The sequence below is a fragment of the Zea mays genome, chromosome 8 (genome assembly GCF_902167145.1).
Source record: "Zea mays cultivar B73 chromosome 8, Zm-B73-REFERENCE-NAM-5.0, whole genome shotgun sequence".
In the NCBI taxonomy this organism is placed as follows: Eukaryota; Viridiplantae; Streptophyta; class Magnoliopsida; order Poales; family Poaceae; genus Zea; species Zea mays.
Window position 1 is genome coordinate 180,634,186 of NC_050103.1, and position 21,235 is coordinate 180,655,420.

General features: G+C 54.1%; 1 protein-coding gene across 1 annotated transcript; it reads left to right on the forward strand.

Annotated features, from left to right (window-relative positions):
• Positions 1-10,705: 10,705 nt before the first annotated feature.
• On the forward strand, positions 10,706-15,457 carry LOC100383096 (Putative DUF1421 domain family protein). The gene is made up of 3 exons (NM_001175767.1): positions 10,706-10,834; positions 11,935-12,204; positions 13,923-15,457. Exons 2-3 carry the CDS (start codon positions 12,031-12,033, stop codon positions 15,270-15,272), a joined length of 1,524 nt encoding a protein of 507 aa, NP_001169238.1. The 5' UTR covers positions 10,706-10,834; positions 11,935-12,030; the 3' UTR covers positions 15,273-15,457.
• Positions 15,458-21,235: the final 5,778 nt, after the last annotated feature.

A 21,235-nucleotide genomic window follows, 5' to 3' on the forward strand; every position in this document is an offset into this window, starting at 1 on the left:
CTCGCCTTGACTGTTGGCCAGCTTGTATGTCCCGAGCTTCAGAACCTTGGCGATGACGAACGGCCCTTCCCAGGGAGGCGCGAGCTTGTGCCGCCCTCGGGCGTCTTGTCGCAGCCGAAGCACCAAGTCGCCCACCTGGAGGTCTCGAGACCGAACCCCTCAGGTGTGGTAGCGTCGCAGGGACTGCTGATACCGCGCCGAGTGTAGTAAGGCCATGTCCTGAGCCTCTTCCAGCTGGTCCAGTGAGTCTTCTCGGTTAGCTCGATTGCTTTGGTCGTCATAGGCCCTTGCCCTCGGGGAACCGTATTCTAAGTCTGTGGGCGGGATGGCCTCGGCCCCATAGACTAGAAAGAACGGTGTGAAGCCCGTGGCTCGACTCGGCGTTGTCCTCAGACTCCAGACCACCGAGGGGAGCTCCTTCATCCATCGCTTGCCGAACTTGTTGAGGTTGTTGTAGATCCGTGGCTTGAGTCCTTGCAGAATCATGCCGTTGGCACGCTCTACTTGCCCATTCGTCATGGGGTGAGCCACGGCGGCCCAGTCCACCCAGATGTGGTGATCCTCGTAGAAGTCCAGGAACTTTTTGCCGGTGAACTGGGTGCCGTTGTCGGTGATGATGGAGTTCGGGACCCCGAAGCGATGGATGATGTTGGTGAAGAATGCCACCACCTATTCGGACCTGATGTTGTTTAGGGGCCAGACCTCGATCCACTTGGAGAATTTGTCGATGGCGACCAGTAGGTGCGTGTAGCCCCCGGGTGCCTTCTGCAAGGGACCGACGAGGTCCAGGCCCCACACAGCAAACGGCCAGGTGATGGGTATTGTCTGCAGAGCCTGAGCGGGCAGGTGGGTCTGCCTTGCGTAGAATTGACACCCTTGGCAGGTGTGGAAAATTCTAGTGGCGTCGGCCACCGCGGTCGGCCAGTAGAAACCTTGTCGAAAGGCGTTTCCGACAAGGGCTCGAGGCGCTGCGTGATGACCGCAAGCCCCCGAGTGTATTTCTTGTAAGAGCTGCTGGTCTTCGACGATGGATATGCATCGCTAGAGGATGCCTGAGGGGCTGCGGTGGTAGAGCTCCTTCCCGTCCCCCAGCAAGACGAACGACTTGGCGCACCGCGCCAGTCGCCGAGCTTCGGCTTGGTCGAGGGGCAGCTCTCCTCGGTGGAGATATTGCAGGTACGGGGTCTGCCAGTTGCAATTAGGCGTGACCTCGCTCCGCTCTTCCTCGACGCGCAGTGCCTCACCCTCGGGGGCCGAAGGTGCCTCGGGCTGGGCCGAGGGTGCCTCGGGCTAGGCCGAGGATGCCTCGGGCTAGGCCGAGGATGCCTCGGGCTGGGCCGAGGCCTTCTCGGGCTCGGGCGTGTCGTCGGTCTTGACTGAGGGTTGATGTAGGTCTCGGGAGAAGACGTCCGGGGGAACCGTTGTCCGCCCCGAGGCTATCTTAGCCAGCTCGTCCGCAGTCTCGTTGTATCGTCGGGCGATGTGGTTGAGCTCGAGCCCGTAGAACTTGTCCTCCAGGCGCCGAACCTCATCGCAGTAGGCTTCCATCTTCGGGTCGCGGCAGTGGGAGTTCTTCATGACTTGGTCAATGACGAGCTGCGAGTCACCGCGAGCGTCGAGGCGTCGGACCCCTAGCTTGATGGCGATGCGCAACCCGTTGACCAGAGCCTCGTACTCGGCCACATTGTTGAACGCCGGGAAATGGAGGTGCAGCACGTAGCTTAGGTGCTTCCCGAGGGGCGAGATGAAGAGCAGGCCCGCGCCTGCCCCTGTCTTCATCAGCGACCCGTCGAAAAACATGGTCCAGAGTTCCGGTTGGATCGGAGCTGTTGGGAGCTAGGTGTCGACCCATTCAGCCACAAAGTCTGCCAATACTTGGGACTTGATGGCCTTCCGAGGGGCGAACGAGATTGTCTCGCCCATGATTTCCACCGCCCACTTTGCAATCCTACCCGAGGCCTCTCGGCACTGGATGATCTCCCCCAGGGGGAAGGATGACACCACAGTCACCGGATGAGACTCGAAGTAGTGTCGCAACTTCCGCCGCGTCAGGATCACCGCGTACAGCAGCTTCTGAATTTGTGGGTAGCGGATCTTGGTCTCGGACAGTACCTCACTGATAAAGTAGACCGGCCTCTGGACGGGCAATGCATGCCCCTCTTCTCGTCTCTCAACCACGATCGCGGCGCTGACCACCAGAGTGGTAGCGGCGACGTAGATCAAAAGGGCTTCTCCGGCAGCGGGGGGCACCAAGATGGGCGCGTTCGTGAGGAGCGCCTTCAGGTTCCCGAGGGCTTCCTCGGCCTCAGGGGTCCAAGTGAAGCACTCGGCCTTTCTTAAGAGGCGGTACAGGGGTAGGCCTCTTTCGCCGAGGCGCGAGATGAAGCGGCTCAGAGCCGCAAGGCATCCCATGACCCTTTGCACGCCTTTCAAGTCCTTGATGGGCCCCATGTTGGTGATGGCCGCGATTTTCTCCGGGTTGGCCTCGATGCCCCGCTCGGAGACGATGAACCCCAAGAGCATGCCTCGGGGGACTCCGAAGACACACTTCTCGGGATTGAGTTTTACGTTTTTCGCCTTGAGACATCAGAATGTAGTTTCAAGGTCGGAAAGGAGGTCGGAGGCTTTCCTCGTCTTGACTACGATGTCATCGACGTAAGCCTCGACCGTTCGACCGATGTGTTGGCCGAACACGTGGTTCATGCACCTTTGGTATGTCGCACCCGCATTCCTCAAACCAAACGGCATAGTAACGTAGCAGTACATGTCGAAAGGTGTGATGAAAGAAGTCGCGAGTTGGTCGGACTCTTTCATCCTCATTTGGTGATACCCTGAGTACGCATCGAGGAAAGACAGGGTTTCGCACCCAGCAGTGGAATCCACGATTTGATCGATGCGATGCAGAGGATAGGGAACCTTCGGACATGCTTTGTTTAGACCAGTGTAGTCTACACACATCCGCCATTTCCCTCCTTTCTTTCTCACAAGCACAGGGTTGGCAAGCCATTCGGGATGGAATACCTCTTTGATGAACCCTTCCGCCATTAGCTTGTGGATCTCCTCGCCTATGGCTCTACACTTTTCTTCGTCGAATCGGCGCAGAGGCTGCTTCACGGGTCGGGCTCCAGCTCGGATATCCAGCGAGTGCTCGGCGACATCCCTCGGTATGCCGGGCATGTCTGAGGGACTCCACGCGAAAACGTCGGCGTTTGCACAAAGGAAGTCGACGAGCACTGCTTCCTATTTGGGGTCGAGCTCGGAGCCGATCCGGATCTGCTTGGAGGCGTCGTTGCTGGGATCGAGAGGGACGGATTTGACCATCTCCGCTGGCTCGAAGTTGCCGGCATGACGCTTCACGTCTGGCGCCTCCTTGGAGAGGCTCTCCAGGTCGGCGATGAGGGCCTCGGATTCGACGAGGGCCTCGGCGTTCTCCACGCACTCCACGTCGCATTCGTACGCGTGTCGATACGTGGGGCCGACGGTGATGACCCCGTTGGGGCCCGACATCTTGAGCTTGAGGTAGGTGTAGTTGGGGACGACCATGAACTTGGTGTAGCATGGCCTCCCCAGCACTGCGTGGTAGGTTCCTTGGAAACCGACCACCTCAAACGTGAGGGTTTCCCTTCGGAAGTTGGAGGGAGTCCCGAAGTAGATGGGCAGATCGAGTTGTCCGAGGGGCTAGACGCGTTTCCCGGGGATGATCCCATGGAAAGGCGTCGTGCCCGTCCGGACCGAGGACAGATCGATCCACAGGAGCCCGAGGGTCTCGGCGTAAATGATGTTGAGGCTGCTGCCTCCGTCCATGAGGACCTTGGTGAGCCTGACGTTACCGATGACGGGGTCGACAACGAGCGGATATTTCCTCGGGCTCGGCACGCGGTCGGGGTGGTCGCCCTGGTCGATGGTGATGGGCTTGTCGGACCAGTCTAGGTAGACTGGTGCCGCCACCTTTATCGAGCAGACCTCCCGACGCTCTTGCTTGCGGTGCCGAGCCGAGGCGTTCGCCACTTGCCCACCGTAGATCATGAAGTAGTCGTGGACCTCGGGGAACTCCCCTGCCTTATGATCCTCCTTCTTATCGTCGTTGTGGGCCCTGCCACCTTCCGCAGGTGGCCCAGCCTTGTGAAAGTGGCGTCGAAGCATGACGCACTCCTCAAGGGTGTGCTTGACGGGCCCCTGATGATAGGGGCACGGCTCCTTGAGCATCTTGTCGAAGAGATTGGCGCCTCCGGGAGGTTTCCGAGGGTTCTTGTACTCAGCGGCGGCGACAAGGTCTGCGTCGGTGGCGTCGCGTTTCGCTTGCGACTTCTTCTTGCCCTTCTTCTTGGTGTCGTGCTGAGTGGACGCCTCGGGGACCTCTTCCGGCTGGCGGCCCTGGGGCTGCTTGTCCTTCCAAAAGATGGCCTCAACCGCCTCCTGGCCAGAGGCGAACTTGGTGGCGATGTCCATCAGCTCGCTCGCCCTGGTGGGGGTCTTGCGACCCAGCTTGCTCACCAGGTCGTGGCAGGTGGTGCCGGCGAGGAACGCGCCGATGACATCCGAGTCGGTGACGTTGGGCATCTCGGTGCGCTGCTTCGAGAATCGCCGGATGTAGTCCTGGAGAGACTCTCCCGGCTGCTGGCGGCAGCTTCGGAGATCCCAGGAGTTCCTAGGGCGCACGTATGTGCCCTGGAAGTTGCCGGCGAAGGCTTGGACCAGGTCGTCCCAGTTGGAGATCTGCCCCGGAGGCAGGTGCTCCAACCAGGCTCGAGCGATGTCGGAGAGGAACAGGGGGAGGTTGCGGATGATGAGGTTGTCATCGTCCGTTCCACCCAGTTGGCAGGCCAGCCGGTAGTCCGCGAGCCACAGTTCCGGCCTCGTCTCCCCCGAGTACTTTGTGATAGTAGTTGGGGTTCGGAACCGGGTCGGGAATGGCGCCCGTCGTATGGCCCGACTGAAGGCCTGCGGACTGGGTGGTTCAGGCGAGGGACTCCGATCCTCCCCGCTGTCGTAGCGTCCCCCACGCCTGGGGTGGTAGCCTCAGCGCACCTTCTCGTCGAGGTGGGCTCGACGGTTGTGGTGATGGTGCTCGTTGCCGAGGCGACCCGGGGCCGCAGGCGCTGTGTTGCGCGTGCGCCCGGTGTGGACCGAGGCTTCCCGCATGAATCAGGAAGTCGCGGCGCGATGCTCCGAGGGGTATCCCTGCCTTCGGGAGGCAGAGCTTTCGGCCCGTCGGACCGCGGCATCCTCCAGGAGATTCTTGAGCTCTCCCTGGATACGCCGCCCTTCGGTGGTTGATGGCTCCGACATCGCGTGGAGAAGTATCGCTGCTGCAGCCAGGTTCTGGCCGACCCCACTAGAAGCCGGTGGTGGCCTTGCCCTGACATCGTCGGCGATGCGGTGCTGGATGCCCTGGGGTAGATGACGCGCTTCTCTGGCCGGAGCTTGGCCTGCCCATTCCTGCCCGATGTCCCGGCGGAACGGCTCAAGTGTTCCCGCTCCCTCGTCGAGCCTAGCCTGCATCTCGCGGATTTGCTCGAGCTATGAGTCCTGACCCCCCGCAGGGACTGGGACCACAGCTAGCTCCCGAAGGATGTCAACGCGAGGCGCAGGCCTAGGGGATCACCATTTTCCGATATACCAAGTTGGTTGCCTTCGTCAGGACCCCCTAGATCGACGTGGAAACATTCACGACTTGGGCCGCAGTCCTCGTCGCCAAAGCTGCGGCTACCGTCGGAACAATCGGAAAGGCAGTAGTCGCATGTGATCATGAAGTCCCGCATGGCACTGGGGTTACCAAGTCCGGAGAAATCCCAACAAAAGTCGGGCTCGTCATCTTCCTCGGAACCCGAGGGCCCGTAGGTTGAGACGGCTGTCAGCCGGTCCCAGGGTGACCGCACACTGTACCCCGGAGGGTTTGGACATGCCTCTATGAAGGCTTCCACCGAAGCGAAGTCGATTGGTGGGTCGAGGCTGAATCCAAAAGGCACGAGATGGGAATCGGTCGGTACCTCTTGGTCGACGAGCGGTGACGAAGTCACGTCAGGGGCAGACTGCACCGTCGTCTCAGGTACGAGGGTGATGCCCAGCAAGTCCTTTGCGAGCGTGCTGGCGTCGTCCGTCCGCTTGGAGTTGGCGTGTTGCGGGGAAACGGCGCTCGTCTTCGTCTCAAACGCGAGGTCGATGCCCGACGTGTCCCCCGTTGGGGCGTCGGTGCCATCGACTCGCTCGACAGCCGACGAGGTGCCGCCTCTTGCTTGGCCTTGGTTGCCCCGCCTCCTCCTCCGTCGGCGGGGGAGGCGACGGGATAAACTTGAATGTTGTTCTTCCGCCACGTGGGGAAGACGTCGTCGATTCCGCCGCCGGCGGGCGCGTTGTCGGCCGCCATTGTCGCTGTCGTGCGGCGGGGGAAGGAGTATCATGTCGTAGCTACCGTCGAGGGACATGAACTCAAGACTCCCGAAACGGAGCACCGTCCCGGGCTGGAAAGGTCGCTGGAGACTACCCATCTGGAGCTTGACGGGAAGCTGTTCGTAAACACGCAGCAGGCCCCTACCTGGCGCGCCAACTGTCAGCGTTTCGACCCCGGGGGGTCCCTGGACCGACGAGTGAATTGTCGCCGCGTGCCCCAGCCCAGATGGATCGGTGCGAGATGGAGCACGAAGGGGGGGAAACTAGAGGGAGACAGGCGTAAAGGGGAAACCTGCGGCCTTCGTGTTTGTCCCGCGCCTAGGTCAGGTGCGCTTGCAGTAGGGGGTTACAAGCGTCCGCGTGGGAGGGAGCGAGAGGCCTACGCGCGCCGTCTCGTCCTCTCCGCGCGGCCATCCTCCTCGTAAGAGAGCCCTGGACCTTCCTTTTATAGGCGTAAGGAGAGGGTCCAGGTGTACAATGGGAGGTGTAGCAGTGTGCTAACGTGTCTAGCAGAGAGGAGCTAGCGCCCTAAGTACATGCCGTCGTGGCAGCCGGAGAGGTTTTGGCACCCTGTTCATGAGATGTCGTGGCCGTCGGAGGAGCGCTGGAGCCTTGCAGAAGGACAGCTGTCGGGGCTGTCGAGTCCTTGCTGACGTCTCCTTGCTTCCGTAAGGGGCTGAGAGCCGTCGTCGTCATGGAGCACGTGGGGCGCCATCATTACTTGTTTACCGGGGCGAGCCAGATGGGACGCCGGTCTTGTTCCCCATAGCCTGAGCTAGCTAGGGGTAGGGTAATGATGGCCCCCCTGTGACGTGGTCGGTCCGAGCCCTGGGTCGGGCGAGGCGGAGGCTCCTCCGAGGTCGAGGTCGAGTCTGTGTTCCGAGGTCGAGGTCGAGTCCGAGCCCTGGGTCGAGCGAGGCGGATACCATCGTCTGAGGCCAAGGCTGAGTCCGAGCCCTGGGGTCGGGCGAGGCGGAGTTCGTCGTCTTCCGGGGCCGAGGCCGAGTCCGAGCCCTGGGGTCGGGCGAGGCGGAGCTTCCTATGGCGCCTGAGGCCGGGCTGGGCTGCTGTCAGCCTCACTCTGTCGAGCGGCACAGCAGTCGGAGCGACGCAGGCGACGCTGTCCTCTTGTCAGGCCGGTTAGTGGAGCGGCGATGTGACTGCGGTCACTTCGGCTCTGTCGACTGAGGGGCGCGCGTCAGGATAAGGTGTCAGGCCATCCTTGCGTTAAATGCTTCTGCGATACGGTCGGTTGGTGTGGCGATCTGGCCAAGGTTGCTTCTTGGCGAAGACTGGGCCTCGGACGAGCCGAAGGTGTGTCCGTTGCTTGAGGGGGGCCTCGGGCGAGACGTGAATCCTCCGGGGTCGACTGCCCTTGCCCGAGGCTGGGCTCGGGCGAGGCGAGATCGTGTCCCTTGAGTGGACCGAGCCTTGACTTAATCGCACCCATCAGGCCTTTGCAGCCTTGTGCTGATGGGGGTTACCAACTGAGGTTAAGAGTCTTGGGGTACCCCTAATTATGGTCCCCGACACTTTGGCACCTGTAAAACTTATAGACTAGAGCAAACTAGTTTGTCCAAATATTTGTGTTGGGCAATTCAACCACCAAAATCAATTTAGGAAAAGGTGTATGCCTATTTCCCTTTCAGCGACCAAGTTCTCTGACGGGGAGGACGTGGTAGGGGCAATCGTCCGCAAAGGGAAAAGCCCCAGCGATGCTGGTGAGCCGAGCGGTGAGAAGAAGGGGCGTCGGGAACACCCTGGCAAACGCTAAAGGAATCAATGTCCTCAACGCGGTGAGGGAGGCTTCTAAGGAAAGGAAGAGGCGAATGCTTTGGCGCGAGAGTGTGGTAAGCGTAATAGACCCCAAGCACCTTTCCTTTCTGTTTATGCACAAACACAGGGAGCTAGAATGGTGCCTGAGGATGGGCCCTCCACGAACGGCCCTCCAAGCACCTCCGCCGTTTCGACCGCAATAGCATCGGGCCCCGAGCATGGAAGATTGTATGCCTTGCAGGTTTCACACTGCCTAGGATAGAGCGCTAGGGGGGCACAACGGAAGGGATACACCAGTAATGGTGAGGCTGCTAAACCACCCCATCACTCCACCTGCGCACAATACGGTGAACGGACTGTTTCATGTCCCATCAAGGCACCCCTCCAAATGGCGTCGTGATGGCCACCTCTTTTACTACGCCGCCGCAGTAACTACCACATGTTGACCAGGTAAAAACTGAAACTCGCCCCAACTTCTCACGTAGAGCGAGGGGTCGACCGAGCAAGCTCACAGTGAGCTGCAAGCTAGGTGACCGGCCCATAGGCCATTTGCTCGTGCCCACGTCCAAGGTTGTACTTCACATTCTCCTACAGTAATTCGACTGGTGGAGTGGCCACGAGGCTCTTCTTTGGTCGGTCAGACCGACAAAAGGGCCGATACAAGATCTAATAAGTAAGGACTCAATGAGATGCCCCTAACGTGTTGAGCCCTCCAGTGGGACCACTCATCGAGACCTGACCCTACTGGAGGATGGTCGGATCTCAATTGAATAACTCGTTTGTAGCTCAACGGCCTCCTTCCCCGCGCCGACTATGTTAGTGGAAGGCGGCCCTCCTCTCAAAGAGACCTTGAGAGGCTTTCCGAGGGGGGTGCATGCATATCAAGGATCAAGCCCTTAGAAGATGACTCACTCAGAGGATCACCACCCAAGACTATGCCAGTCTCTGGCACTAAATGGACTCATGCTCAGCGTGTAATGACCATCTCAAGATGGGTCCGCCCTGTAGGGTTTTTACCCGCGGGCACGTAGGTAAAATGTGCTTGTTTCCATCCCTAGCTGTCGCATGGTTGCGGTCTTGTCTTTTCTCCAATCCCCTATGTTACAACAAAAAAGCTATCTCAAAACTGGTGTTAGATTAGATTGATATAAAATATACCATGGTAAACTATGGTATTGAAAAACAAGGTTCTCAAACAGGCTCTAAAAGTCTAGTCATATAATTACATTTAATAATGGATCTATCTCCTTTTATAAATTGTCGACTTAGCAACCTGATTTAGGGTTAGATATCAAGCCAGCTCGGCTCGGCTCGGCTCGGTTCGATGGAGCTCAAGCTGGCTCGTTAAGGTAGCTCGACTCGGCTTGTTTGCAAGGTTCGAGCTAGCTCGTTTAGCTTGCGAGCCACAATAAAAAACAATATACATATTATTAAAATAATATAATCAATTACTAATTAGTTCTAAATCAATTTAACACTAGAAAAAAGTAATAATACTCATAATTTCACATATCACATCAATCCAGCACTAAATTAACAAAGCTCATCACTTATATCCAACACAAGTGTAGGCTTTGTTTTTTCTAACAAATAATCGCTCGAGCTAACGAGCTGGCTCAAGCTTGGCTCGAGCTGGCTCGTTAACAAACCGAGCTGAGATGCTAACTCAGCTCGTGACAAAATTGAAACGAGCCAGAGCCGAGTCGAGCCGAATTGACCACGAGTCGAGCGAGCCAACGAGTCACGAGTAATTTGTCCAGCCCTAACCCAATTTATTTGCTCTATATCTTTTTCACGTCACCATAAATCTAACATGTCCATCGTCTTATTACTCTGTCTGTCTTAAAATATAATTCGTTTTAAATTAAAAATACACTCAATACACACATTGATTAATTTATAAATATAGTTTATATGGATATCTATATTTATTATCACTCATTTGAATATGGATGAAAGAAAAAAAAGCTAGAAAAAACCATATTTTAGAAGGAAGAAAGTACTACTACCTCTATCTCATAAAGAATGTCTTTAATTTTTTTATCAAGTTTGACTGACTCGTTTTATTAAAGAATTATAATTATTATTTATTTTTATTATGATTTAGTTTAGCATACTATATACTTTAACTATGAACTAAAACTTTTATATTTCCACAAATATTTTAAATAAGACAAACCGATTAAATTCGGTCTAAAAAAGTCAAAGAACGGAGGGAGCATTATATTTGCCTTCGGCCCAAAGAAACATGAACCTAAAAAGATCAGATCGTTCATAGGGCCAAGTCAACACGCGGTAGGTCTTGGAACTTTCGTCCCGAGTCGAGACTCGAGACGGCGAGAAGCCTTTCTGCTAATCTCTTCACGGCGGGCGGTAGCACAGGCCAAACCGTCTAAGACGTCATCCTAATTCCTTCACGCTAATCTCTCTGCTTCCTCTGTTCCTTCCCTTTCCCCTCCTCCCCCTCCCGTTTTCCTTTCCCTTTTTCCTCCACACAAGCAACCTGCCGCCCGGGAAAAACCCTAGACCGGCGATGTCCGTCCCCGGCGCCCCCGCGGGCGGCGGTTCCCGCAGCTTCGACTTCGGCGCCGACGACGTGCTCTGCTCCTACGATGACTTCGCCGCCTCGTCCGAGCCCAAGCGCCCCGATCCGGCCGACAGTGCGCCCGTACGCTTAATCCACTTTTTTTCCTTCTCTGATCTGTCCCTACAGCGGCGCGTTGCCTTAGGGTCGATTTTGGTTCTATGGTTGGGTATCATTTTTTCGTCGAATCCTTATGCTGGATTGGTAATTTCTAGCCAGGACAAATGAAACTGACCTAAACAAGTTCGCTTTCTTATTTAACTGATTCAGATGGAACGTTTTGTGGGTTTGCATGTAATTTGTGCATGGCTTAATTTTCTGACTCATCAACTGTCTTCTTAATTCATAAATGACTTCTCATAGTTTTTATCATTTGCCTTTGTGCAAAATCGTGTCACTCTAGTTATATATCTGGCTATCTGCGATGCTTTCAGATTATCAGGGGTTTGCAATTTAGCCAACAGAGAGTCAACCTTTCCACTTCATGTTAGGTTTAAACCGAACTACTCTGTGTGGTCTTGCTGTCGTGACATGAGAGCCATGTTGTTTTAAACAGGAGATGCTATGATATTACCCTTTTGGCCCTCTTCCATATTAAATAATCCCATTGTGAAACAATGATTAATGGTGGCTATGTTTGTTTTACCTGAGTTATGTTGAGGAATTAGGTGTATGCTTATGGAAACATGACTCTGCATGCCTTGTAATGTGGATTGCATTATTTGTATAAGTTTTGGCATATACTTATCTTTGAGAATTCAGACCCTGCAGAAGCTATTGTTCTCTCAAAAAGTCTCGATGCTAGGTTGCAAACTTGGAACTTTTGAGGGTATATTTTTAGGGAATATCCAATGTTTCTATTATTGATGAACTAGGAAAAAGAAATCCATATGTACTGATACTTTGCGCTTAATAAGGTGCACTGTTGTAAATTTTAGGATGGTTCTTTTCCAAGGGTCGTTGCCTTGGTATTATGTGCATACTGTTGTATCAAATGTTCTGGGTCAATTGCTTCCCGTGCATATGTCCACACAGCTCTATTTACTGGTCAGGCTGGCTACCTTGCTCAATGTCTTCATATGAATTAGCGAATTGGTGGCGTTTGGTCTCTCTGATATGTGCTTGTGATGATTATATTTGCCTTGTATTCATTATTCTCAGCCCTCCCTGTGCTTTTGCAACAGGATTTTCATGATAGCAGATTGGGGAGGCCATTTGTGAAACCTTATGAACAAGAAAGTTATGGGAAAGAGGATGTGCTTTCTGCTGTTGAGAAATGCATGAAAAAGTATGCTGATAATTTGCTACGATCTCTTGAGGGAATCACTAGTCGGCTTTCGCAACTGGAGATTTATTGCTATAAGCTTGAGAGATCCATAGGTGAACTTCGAAGTGATGTGCTTCGTGATGAGACTGACCATAGGTTGAAGTCTCTTGAGAAACATCTAAATGAAGTAAGTAAAGTGCTATTTTGAGCAATATTGTGTTTCAGAGTAGATGATGCTTCCACATTACTCTCATGCTGTCTGTCTCTGCATTCTTATGAATGAATGATTCTAGTATCAATACTATGATCATGTTATATGCTCATCAATATCATTATTGATTTAATGTACTATGATAAATTCCCTAGATGAAACCATCTCACTAGAATTCTTGTTACACCAGGATCAGAACATTCTTATACTTTCTATTCAGATATGTTATATGTCATGTGTGTTGGATATTGTCATTCAGTAAATAGTAAGTTGAGTCTAAGTTGTAGAAGGTACTTAATATAGATAAGTGTTAGCTTAGTCATTCAAATATACCCTTGTTGCGCTGTGTTTTTTATATGTGGTACTTCTATGAAGAGTTTTCAACTCATATTGCTTTTGTTTATTATAGTTACAACCATGGTGTGTAGTTTAAACAAATTACACATGGTTTTGCTTACTATAGTTATAACCATGACGTGTAGTTAAACAAGCTGTACATCATGCCCACTCGTAAATCAAGGCCATGGTACCATGGCATATATTAACTCAGAGGGCACTTCCACAAATGATGTAGGTCTTGTTGATTGGTCTTCATGGAAATGACATTCCAGGGAAGAGTCCCTACGATGGGAGAACCCATAGGGGCCTGTCATTTGTGCATCCCAAAAATGCATGATTGTATCTTGAAACTTCAGTACACCTGCATCTCAGTGTGTACCTTCTACACCTGAGTACTTTTTTCCTCCTGTGGAACATCTTAAGGACAATTCATGTGGACTACAGGCAGAATGTACATGGAAGTCCTACATTCTACTTTGTCCAGGCAATCCAGCCTCATTGTCTGTTGGCTATCTCTTCTCTACTGTATTAAAGCACCAGTTTTCCTGGTTCCATGGTTTCCACCGTCGCCGTGTCCTCCACATTTAAATTGTAAAAATGTTAAAATTATGTACAAATGGGGATTCGAACTAGGTTGTTGGCTCTAAACCCATATTCACATCCACCTAGCCAACATAACACACATGTCTTTATGTTTTATATTCTATATTTAAGCATAAATGGAAACCGTAGCAATGTACGGACACTTGCTAGTTGTACATTTATGTCTCATGTAGCCCCCCTTCCTAAATCATGGTTGAGGACAGTCCTTTGTATATGAATTAGTAGATGTAGGGCCTGTTTGGTTCGTGGCTAACTGTGCCACACTTTGCCTAAGGTTAGACGTTCGAATTGAAGAACTAACCTTAGGCAGAAAAGTTAGGCAAAGTGTGACAAGTTAGGCAGTGAACCAAACAGGCCTGTAGGCTGGAATGCTGGAGCATACAAGTTGCTACTGGTTCTATCTTAACATTTAGAAATTCTCAAACAAAACCTGCAACAACAAGAACAACAACAAAGCATTTTAGTCCTAGGCAAGTTGGGGTAGGCTAGAGTCGAAACCCAACAGAAGCTATAAGTCAAGTTTCAGGCACGTGGATAGCTGTTCCCATGCACTCCTAATTCTCTAACAAAACCTGACCATATCCAAATTGGAGATTCAATCCTTTTCTTTTGGTTGACCATCTAATTTTCATTTTTCAATTTCCACATCTATGTTACATTTTAGTTTATGTATTTGGCAAATCTTTGAGTATTAGATAGATTGACATGTTCTCTATTTATAAGCTATTAACGCTACTTAGAAAATGATGCAGGTACACAGGTCTATCCAAATTCTTAGGGACAAACAGGAGTTAGCTGAAGCTCAGAAGGAATTGGCCAAATTTCAACTTACACAAGATACATCTAAAAAGAAGGAAGATGTACCAACATCTATTCCTGAGCAAAAGAAGCTTGAAGAAAACCCTGACACATCAAACCAGCAATTGGCTCTTGTTTTGCCTCATCAGGTGAACCTGCCATCACTTGCCCCTAGAGCTTCTGAATCAGTCCAACAGTACAAGAATCAACCTGTGCAACCATCAGACCCAACCCCTCCCGTGCCACAGCAGGACCGCTATGTTCTTAGCCAAGCCATCGTCTACTACCCACAGCGCCAAGCTCCAGGTATCCAGGACACACAAGGGCAAAAATTGCAACCAGAAGTGCAATACTTACCAGCAAGATCCCCAGCACAAGATGTTCCGGTCCATGCTCCATCCCAACCACCTCAGGCTGGAAACCAAACACAGCCACAGCCTTACCCTCCTTACCAGCAGCAGTGGCACCAGCAATCCTCCCAGCCAGCTCCTGCACCGGTGGCCCAGACACAGCAGACTTTCTCACAGCCATTTCCTCCACCCGCACAGCAGCCCCAGTTATCCAATGTGCAGCAGTTTCCACCGCAACCAGTACAGCAGCCCCAATCCAATGCTCAACAGTATCCTCCACCAGTGCAACCACAGCAATCTAGCCCACAGCTTCCTCAGGCAATGCAACCACAACATCCTCCTATGCAAACTCAGATGAGACCTCAAACCCCACCAAACTACCCGCATTATCCACCCCACCAGCCATTGAACCCCACCCCTGAAACTCTTCCTGGCAATGTGGCTATGCAAGGATCATACAACACTGCTGTTCCATCAGGTGCCAACCGTCCTGAACTGCCATATTCGTATGGAGGGGCTGGCATCCCACTGTCTCAGTCTCAGCCACTGCCACAGCACAACATGCAAAGGCACCAGCTACCACCTTCAAGTCAGGGCTCCTTTGGGCCACCTCCAAGCAAAGGGTCCTATGCTGGCTCTCCACAGTATGCACCACAGGGCAATCCGCAAGGCTACAGCACAGGTTACGCTTACCCACCAAACGGCCCTCCAGCAGTCCAGCCGCAACAGATGCCCCCTGGCGGAGTTGGCATGAGTCATCCGGCTTCGCATATGATGCGTGGCCATCCCTACGGAGAAATGATGGAGAAGGCGATCACCATGGGATACCCTAGGGACCAAGTGCTGAACGTCACCCAAAGGATGGCCGAGAGTGGCCAGTCAATGGATTTCAACACCTTGCTCGACAGGCTGAACGAAGCAGGGTCGGGAGCTCCACCCCCACGCGCGTGGTGATTGGATCCAGTTTGGGCGCCGTGCTTGGTGTCGGTTATGTGACTTACGACTGTTATCATGCAGCTAAATAAATAAGATTTGGGTTGATGCCGTGTACTGCTTATCTGTACAATGTGCATATGTGATTTTTTTCTCCATGTAACTGCCACTGGTACTACGAATGCATCGCACCAATTGGACTGTTCAGATATTATGTATATATATTCCGATATTCGGAAGCAATTACTGGCAGGCATCCTACCATTTTTGTAGCGTGTCATGTGTCCGTTGCGTTGATGATGTGAACAACTGTTGTCCGTCGACTTCAGCTTGACGCTAAATTTTGTAAAGACTCTTTTGGATCCCTAGATCTTATCTACTCTCCATTTTAAATTATACAATATTTTGGTTTTTCTAGATAAGTTGAATGCCATATAATTTAAAACGAGGGGAGTAGTTTACAGCAATTAAAGCAATTATGATCTAGATTATACGTTGTATTATATGCTAATTTAGATTAGTGTTTGATTATTGTTGGTTAAAGTAAAAATACCTACAAATTTGGATTATAGTTATAATAATTATTAGGAGAATATAATCTAGACTATGCATCATATTATTGTAATTCAGATAAAGATTGTACTTCCTCTATCTTAAATTATAAGATATTTTAACTTCTTTAGGTATACAATTTCTACTATATAATTGTATATATCGTGTGTGTGTATATATAAATTAAAATGTTTTTGCAATTTGAAATGGACGAAGTAATAATCATGAGTGTTTGGTTATTGTTGGTTAAAGTGATAATACCTATTTAAGAGCAACTCTTATAACTTATCTAAGCGCAAACTAGTGCACTCCTTCGACCCAACAACGCGTCATCGACCTAGAATAGTCCAAGTTAGTATTTTGGGATTAGAGTGTTTACTCATAAAAAGTTGTAGAACGGGATTTAAGGGTAGTGGGACACGACAAGATGGTGGTGGCATCAAGACTGCAACGGGCTAGCAGTGGGGGCGTGTGGCGCGAGTGGTCTCCTATGGCCCTATGACTAAGGGAGTACGAGGTTGGGGTAGCGACAAGAGGCATGCGACAGAGTGAAGTGATGAGAGGCCAAGATCGTAAGGATTCTCTATAGGACTAACTACCCGTCAAGGAGGTGAGCCGATCCACGAAGCTCCATGAAGACACAAAATAAGGTGGTGTGTTCTCCAAGGTAGAGGATTATCGACTTAATCAGACTAAAGGAGAGACGACTTTTCTAACCGGACTAGAACTCATGCTACGGACTACTAGTCGTCGGAATTGCATGGCTCGACCCCAACATCTGGGGTCGACGCTCTAGCTGCGTCGTTGTCATCCAAGTTCAGTAGTCTTTCATGGGCTCACTCAGTTTCTACCGAATTCATCGGTTAGATACCATTTTTGTGACTTCACGGGCTTTATCCTTGGTGGATCGAAGAAGATCGAGCATCATGTCTTCATAGAGGTTGCAGCGACAGCTTTGGGCACCAGCTCTTGACAACCAATAAAATGTCCAAGGAAACCCCAAGGGTTAGCGATTGACCCTCTCGAGCTAGTTGGGTGTGAAATCTGTCCCCAAGGTTTGATAGCCTTATGGCAACCTATGTAAAGCTATGGCAGGCGCCCCGCCGCCCTACTTTGCCTGGCATGGGACCTGTCTCAATATCCTCAATGCCCACAGCTCAAAGAACCTTTACTATTGTGTAAAGGGTGTCCCATGCTAGGACACCTTCCTCTTTTAAGGAATACTTGATGAGTTGTAGCTTTACATCGATGTATTTGGCCTTGGCCTCCCATTTCTTAGAAGCCTAGGAATACTTGTAGTAGTTTCTTGGGTTGCTAGCTTTTTCGATTTCACTTTTAGTTTTTCCTCTAGTTGTTGGTAGGCCCACACCTTCCTCTCCAGATAGTGGTGAAGCTAGAGTAAATCAGAGGCGGATGCACATGTCTTGAGGATGCATAATAAAAATTTGTATGTGGTACATATATAGTGAAACTGCTAGAGTAAACCTTCCTATCTAGACAGTGGTGAAGCTAGAGTAAACCTGCTATATTGTCTCATGCGTCGTGAGCCTCTTAGCAAAGTCACGCTCTTTGAAATGGGGCCCTGTTCCGCCCCCTATGGTGGCAGAACTCGCCTCTATCTCTTAGTGAAGGAGCTAAGGGTTCTCACTATCATTTGCCTTCACGGCCTTCCACTCGCATTCCTAGCCACTTGTGCTTGGATTTGGGCCCTATGATCCTCCATTACCCTGATGACCGCTAGGTCATTGTTGGGGACCATAATTAGGGGTACCCTCAAGACGCCTAATTCTCAGCTGGTAACCCCCATCAGCATAAAGCTGCAAAGGCCTGATGGGTACGATTAAGTCAGGGATCAAGTCCACACGAGTGACTCGATCACGCTTCGCCCGAGCCTAGCCTCGGCCAAGGGCAGCCGACCTCGAGAGACTTCCGTCTCGCCCGAGGCCCCCGTTTTAACGACGGACACACCTCCGGCTCGCCCGAGGCCTTGGCTTCGCTTAGAAGCAACCCTGACTAAATCGCCGCACCGACTGACCAAGTTGCAGGAGCATTTAACGCAAAGGTGGCCTGACACCTTTATCCTGACACGCGCCCCCCGGCAGAGCCGGAGTGACCGCCGTCACTCCACCGCTCCACTGACCAGTCTGACAGAAGGACAGCGCCGCCTGCACCACTCCAACTGCAGTGCCACTCGACAGAGTGAGTCTGATAGGCAGTCAGGCCTTGCCAAAGGCGCCATAGGAAACTCCGCTCCGCCCGACCCAGGGCTCGGACTCGGGCTAAGACCCGGAAGACGGCGAACTCCGCTCCGCCCGACCCCAGGGCTCGGACTCGGGCTAAGACCCGGAAGACGGCGAACTCCGCTCCGCCCGACCCAAGGCTCGGACTCGGGCTAAGACCCGGAAGACGGCGAACTCCGCTCCGCCCGACCCCAGGGCTCGGACTCGGGCTAAGACCCGGAAGACGGCGAACTCCGCTCCGCCCGACCCCAGGGCTCGGACTCGGGCTAAGACCCGGAAGACGGCGAACTCCGCTCCACCCGACCCCAGGGCTCGGACTCGGGCTCAGCCCCGGAAGACGACGAGACTCCGCCTCGCCCGACCCCAGGGCTCGGACTCCGCCCTGGCCTCGGCCGAACGATCTCCGCCTCGCCCGACCCGGGGGCTCGGGCTCGACCTCGGCCACGGAAGACAGACTCGACCTCGGCTTCGGAGGAGCCCCCACGTCGCCCGACCTAGGGCACAGGCCCGCCATGTCAACAGGAAGCGCCGTCATCATCCTACCCCGAGCCGACTCGGGTCACGGAGAACAAGACCGGCGTCCCATCTGGCCAGCTCCGCCAGATGGGCAATGATGGCGCCCCACAAGCTCTGTGACGACGGCGGCTCTCAGCTCTCTTACGGAAGCAGGGCGACGTCAGCAAGGACTCGACCGCTCCAACAGCTGTCCCTCCGCCAGGCTCCGTCGCTCCTCCGACAGCCACGACATCACGCCAGCAAGGTGCCAAGACCACTCCGGCTGCCACATTGGCATGTACCTAGGGCACTAGCTCTCTCTCCGCTAGACACGTAGCACTCTGCTACACCCCCCATTGTACACCTGGATCCTCTCCTTACGACTATAAAAGGAAGGACCAGGGCCTTCTTAGAGAAGGTTGGCCGCGCGGGGACGAGGACGAGACAGGCGCTCTCTTGGGGCCGCTCGCTTCCCTCACCCGCGTGGACGCTTGTAACCCCCCTACTGCAAGCGCACCCGACCTGGTCGCGGGACGAACATGAAGGCCGCGGGATCTCCACCTCTCTCACGCCCGTCTCCGGCCACCTCGCCTCTCCCCCCTTCGCGCTCGCCCACGCGCTCGACCCATTTGGGCTGGGGCACGCAGCACACTCACTCGTCGGCTCGGGGACCCCCCCCGGTCTCGAAACGCCGACAGTTGGCGCGCCAGGTAGGGGCCTGCTGCGTGCTGACGAACAGCTTCCCGTCAAGCTCCAGATGGGCAGTCTCCAGCAACCTCTCCGGCCCGGGACGGTGCTCCGTTTCGGGAGTCTTGAGTTCATGTCCTTCGACGGCAGCTACGACATGATACTCCTTCCACCGCCGCGCGACAACGACATTGGCGGCCGACATCCCGCCCGCCAGCGGAGGAACCGACGACATCTTCCCCGCGCGGTGGAAGAACAACATTCGAGCTCGCCCCGTCCTCTCCCCCGCCAACGGAGGAGGAGGCGGGGCAACCAAGGCCAAGCGGGAGGCCGCGCTTCGTCGGCTGTCGAGCGAATCGACGTCCCCAGCGCCCCGACGGAAGGCACGCCGGGCGTCGACCTCGCGTTCGAGACGAAGGCAAGCGCCTTCCCCCCGCGACACGCCAACTCCGAGCAAGTGGACGACGCCGGCGCACTCGCGGAGAGCTTGCAGGACGTCGCCCTCGTACCTGAGATGACGGTGCAACCAGTCCCCGATGTGACTACGTCGCTCCTCGTCGACCAAAAGGTACCGACTAATTCCCATCCTACGTCTTTTCGACTCGGCCTCAACCCGCCAAGCGACCTCGCCTTGGCGAGCGCTCTCATTGAGGCGAGTGCAACCCCACTGGGGTTTCGTATGCGGTCGCCTTGGGACCGATTGACGGACGTCTCGACCTACGGGCCCTCCGGGTCCGAGGAAGATGACGATCCCAGCATCTGTTGGGATTTCTCTGGACTTGGCAACCCCAGTGCCATGCGGGACTTCATGACCGCATGTGACTACTGCCTCTCCGACTGTTCCGACGGAAGCCGCAGCCTTAACGACGAGGGCTGCGGCCCAAGCCGCGAATGTTTCCACGTTGAGCTGGGGGATCCCTCCGAAGGCAACCATCTTGGCATGCCGGAGGACGGTGATTTTCCTAGGCCCGTGCCTCGCGCCGACATCCCGTGGGAGCTAGCTGTGGTCCCCGTTCCGGCGGGGGGTCACGACCCACAGCTCGAGCAAGTCCGCGGGGCGCAGGCCAGGCTCGACGAGGGAACAGGAGCGCTTGAGACGATCCGCCGGGACGTCGGGCAGGTATGGGCGGGCCAGCCCCCGGCCGGAGAAATACGTCACCTGCCCCAGGGTCTCCAGCACCGCGTCGCCAACGATGTCAGGGTCAGGCCGCCGCCCGCATCCAGCGGGGTTGGTCAGAACCTGGCAGCCGCAGCGATACTCCTCCGCGCGATGCCGGAACCATCAACCACCGAGGGTCGGTGAATCCAGGGAGAGCTCAAGAATCTCCTGGAAGGCGCTGCGGCCCAACGGGCCGAGAGCACTGCCTCCCGAAGGCAGGGATATCCCTCGGAACCTCATGCCGCGACTTCCCGATTCATGCGGGAAGCCTCGGTCTACACCGGGCGCACGCGCAACACCGCGCCTGCGGCCCCGGGCCACCTCGGCAACGAGCACCATCGACGCGACCGTCGGGCCCACCTCAACGAAAGGGTGCGCCGAGGCTACCACCCCAGGCGTGGGGGACGCTACGACAGCGGGGAGGATCGGAGTCCCTCGCCCGAACCACCCGGTCCGCAGGCCTTCAGTCGGGCCATCCGACGGGCGCCGTTCCCGACCCGGTTCCGACCCCCGACTACTATCACGAAGTACTCGGGGGAAACGAGGCCGGAACTGTGGCTCGCGGACTACCGCCTGGCCTGCCAACTGGGAGGAACGGACGACGACAACCTCATCATTCGTAACCTCCCCCTGTTCCTCTCCGACACTGCTCGCGCCTGGTTGGAACACCTGCCTCCGGGACAGATCTCCAACTGGGACGACTTGGTCCAAGCCTTCGCCGGCAATTTCCAGGGCACGTACGTGCGCCCTGGGAATTCCTGGGACCTCCGGAGCTGCCGGCAACAGCCGGGAGAGTCTCTCCGGGACTACATCCGGCGGTTCTCGAAGCAGTGCACCGAGCTGCCCAACAT

Coding starts and splice junctions, on each gene's coding strand:
- LOC100383096 (NM_001175767.1), top strand. CDS start 12,031: ATGAAAAAGTATGCTGATAATTTGCTACGATCTCTTGAGGGAATCACT. Junction 12,205..13,922: donor TTGAGAAACATCTAAATGAA/GTAAGTAAAGTG, acceptor AAAATGATGCAG/GTACACAGGTCTATCCAAAT.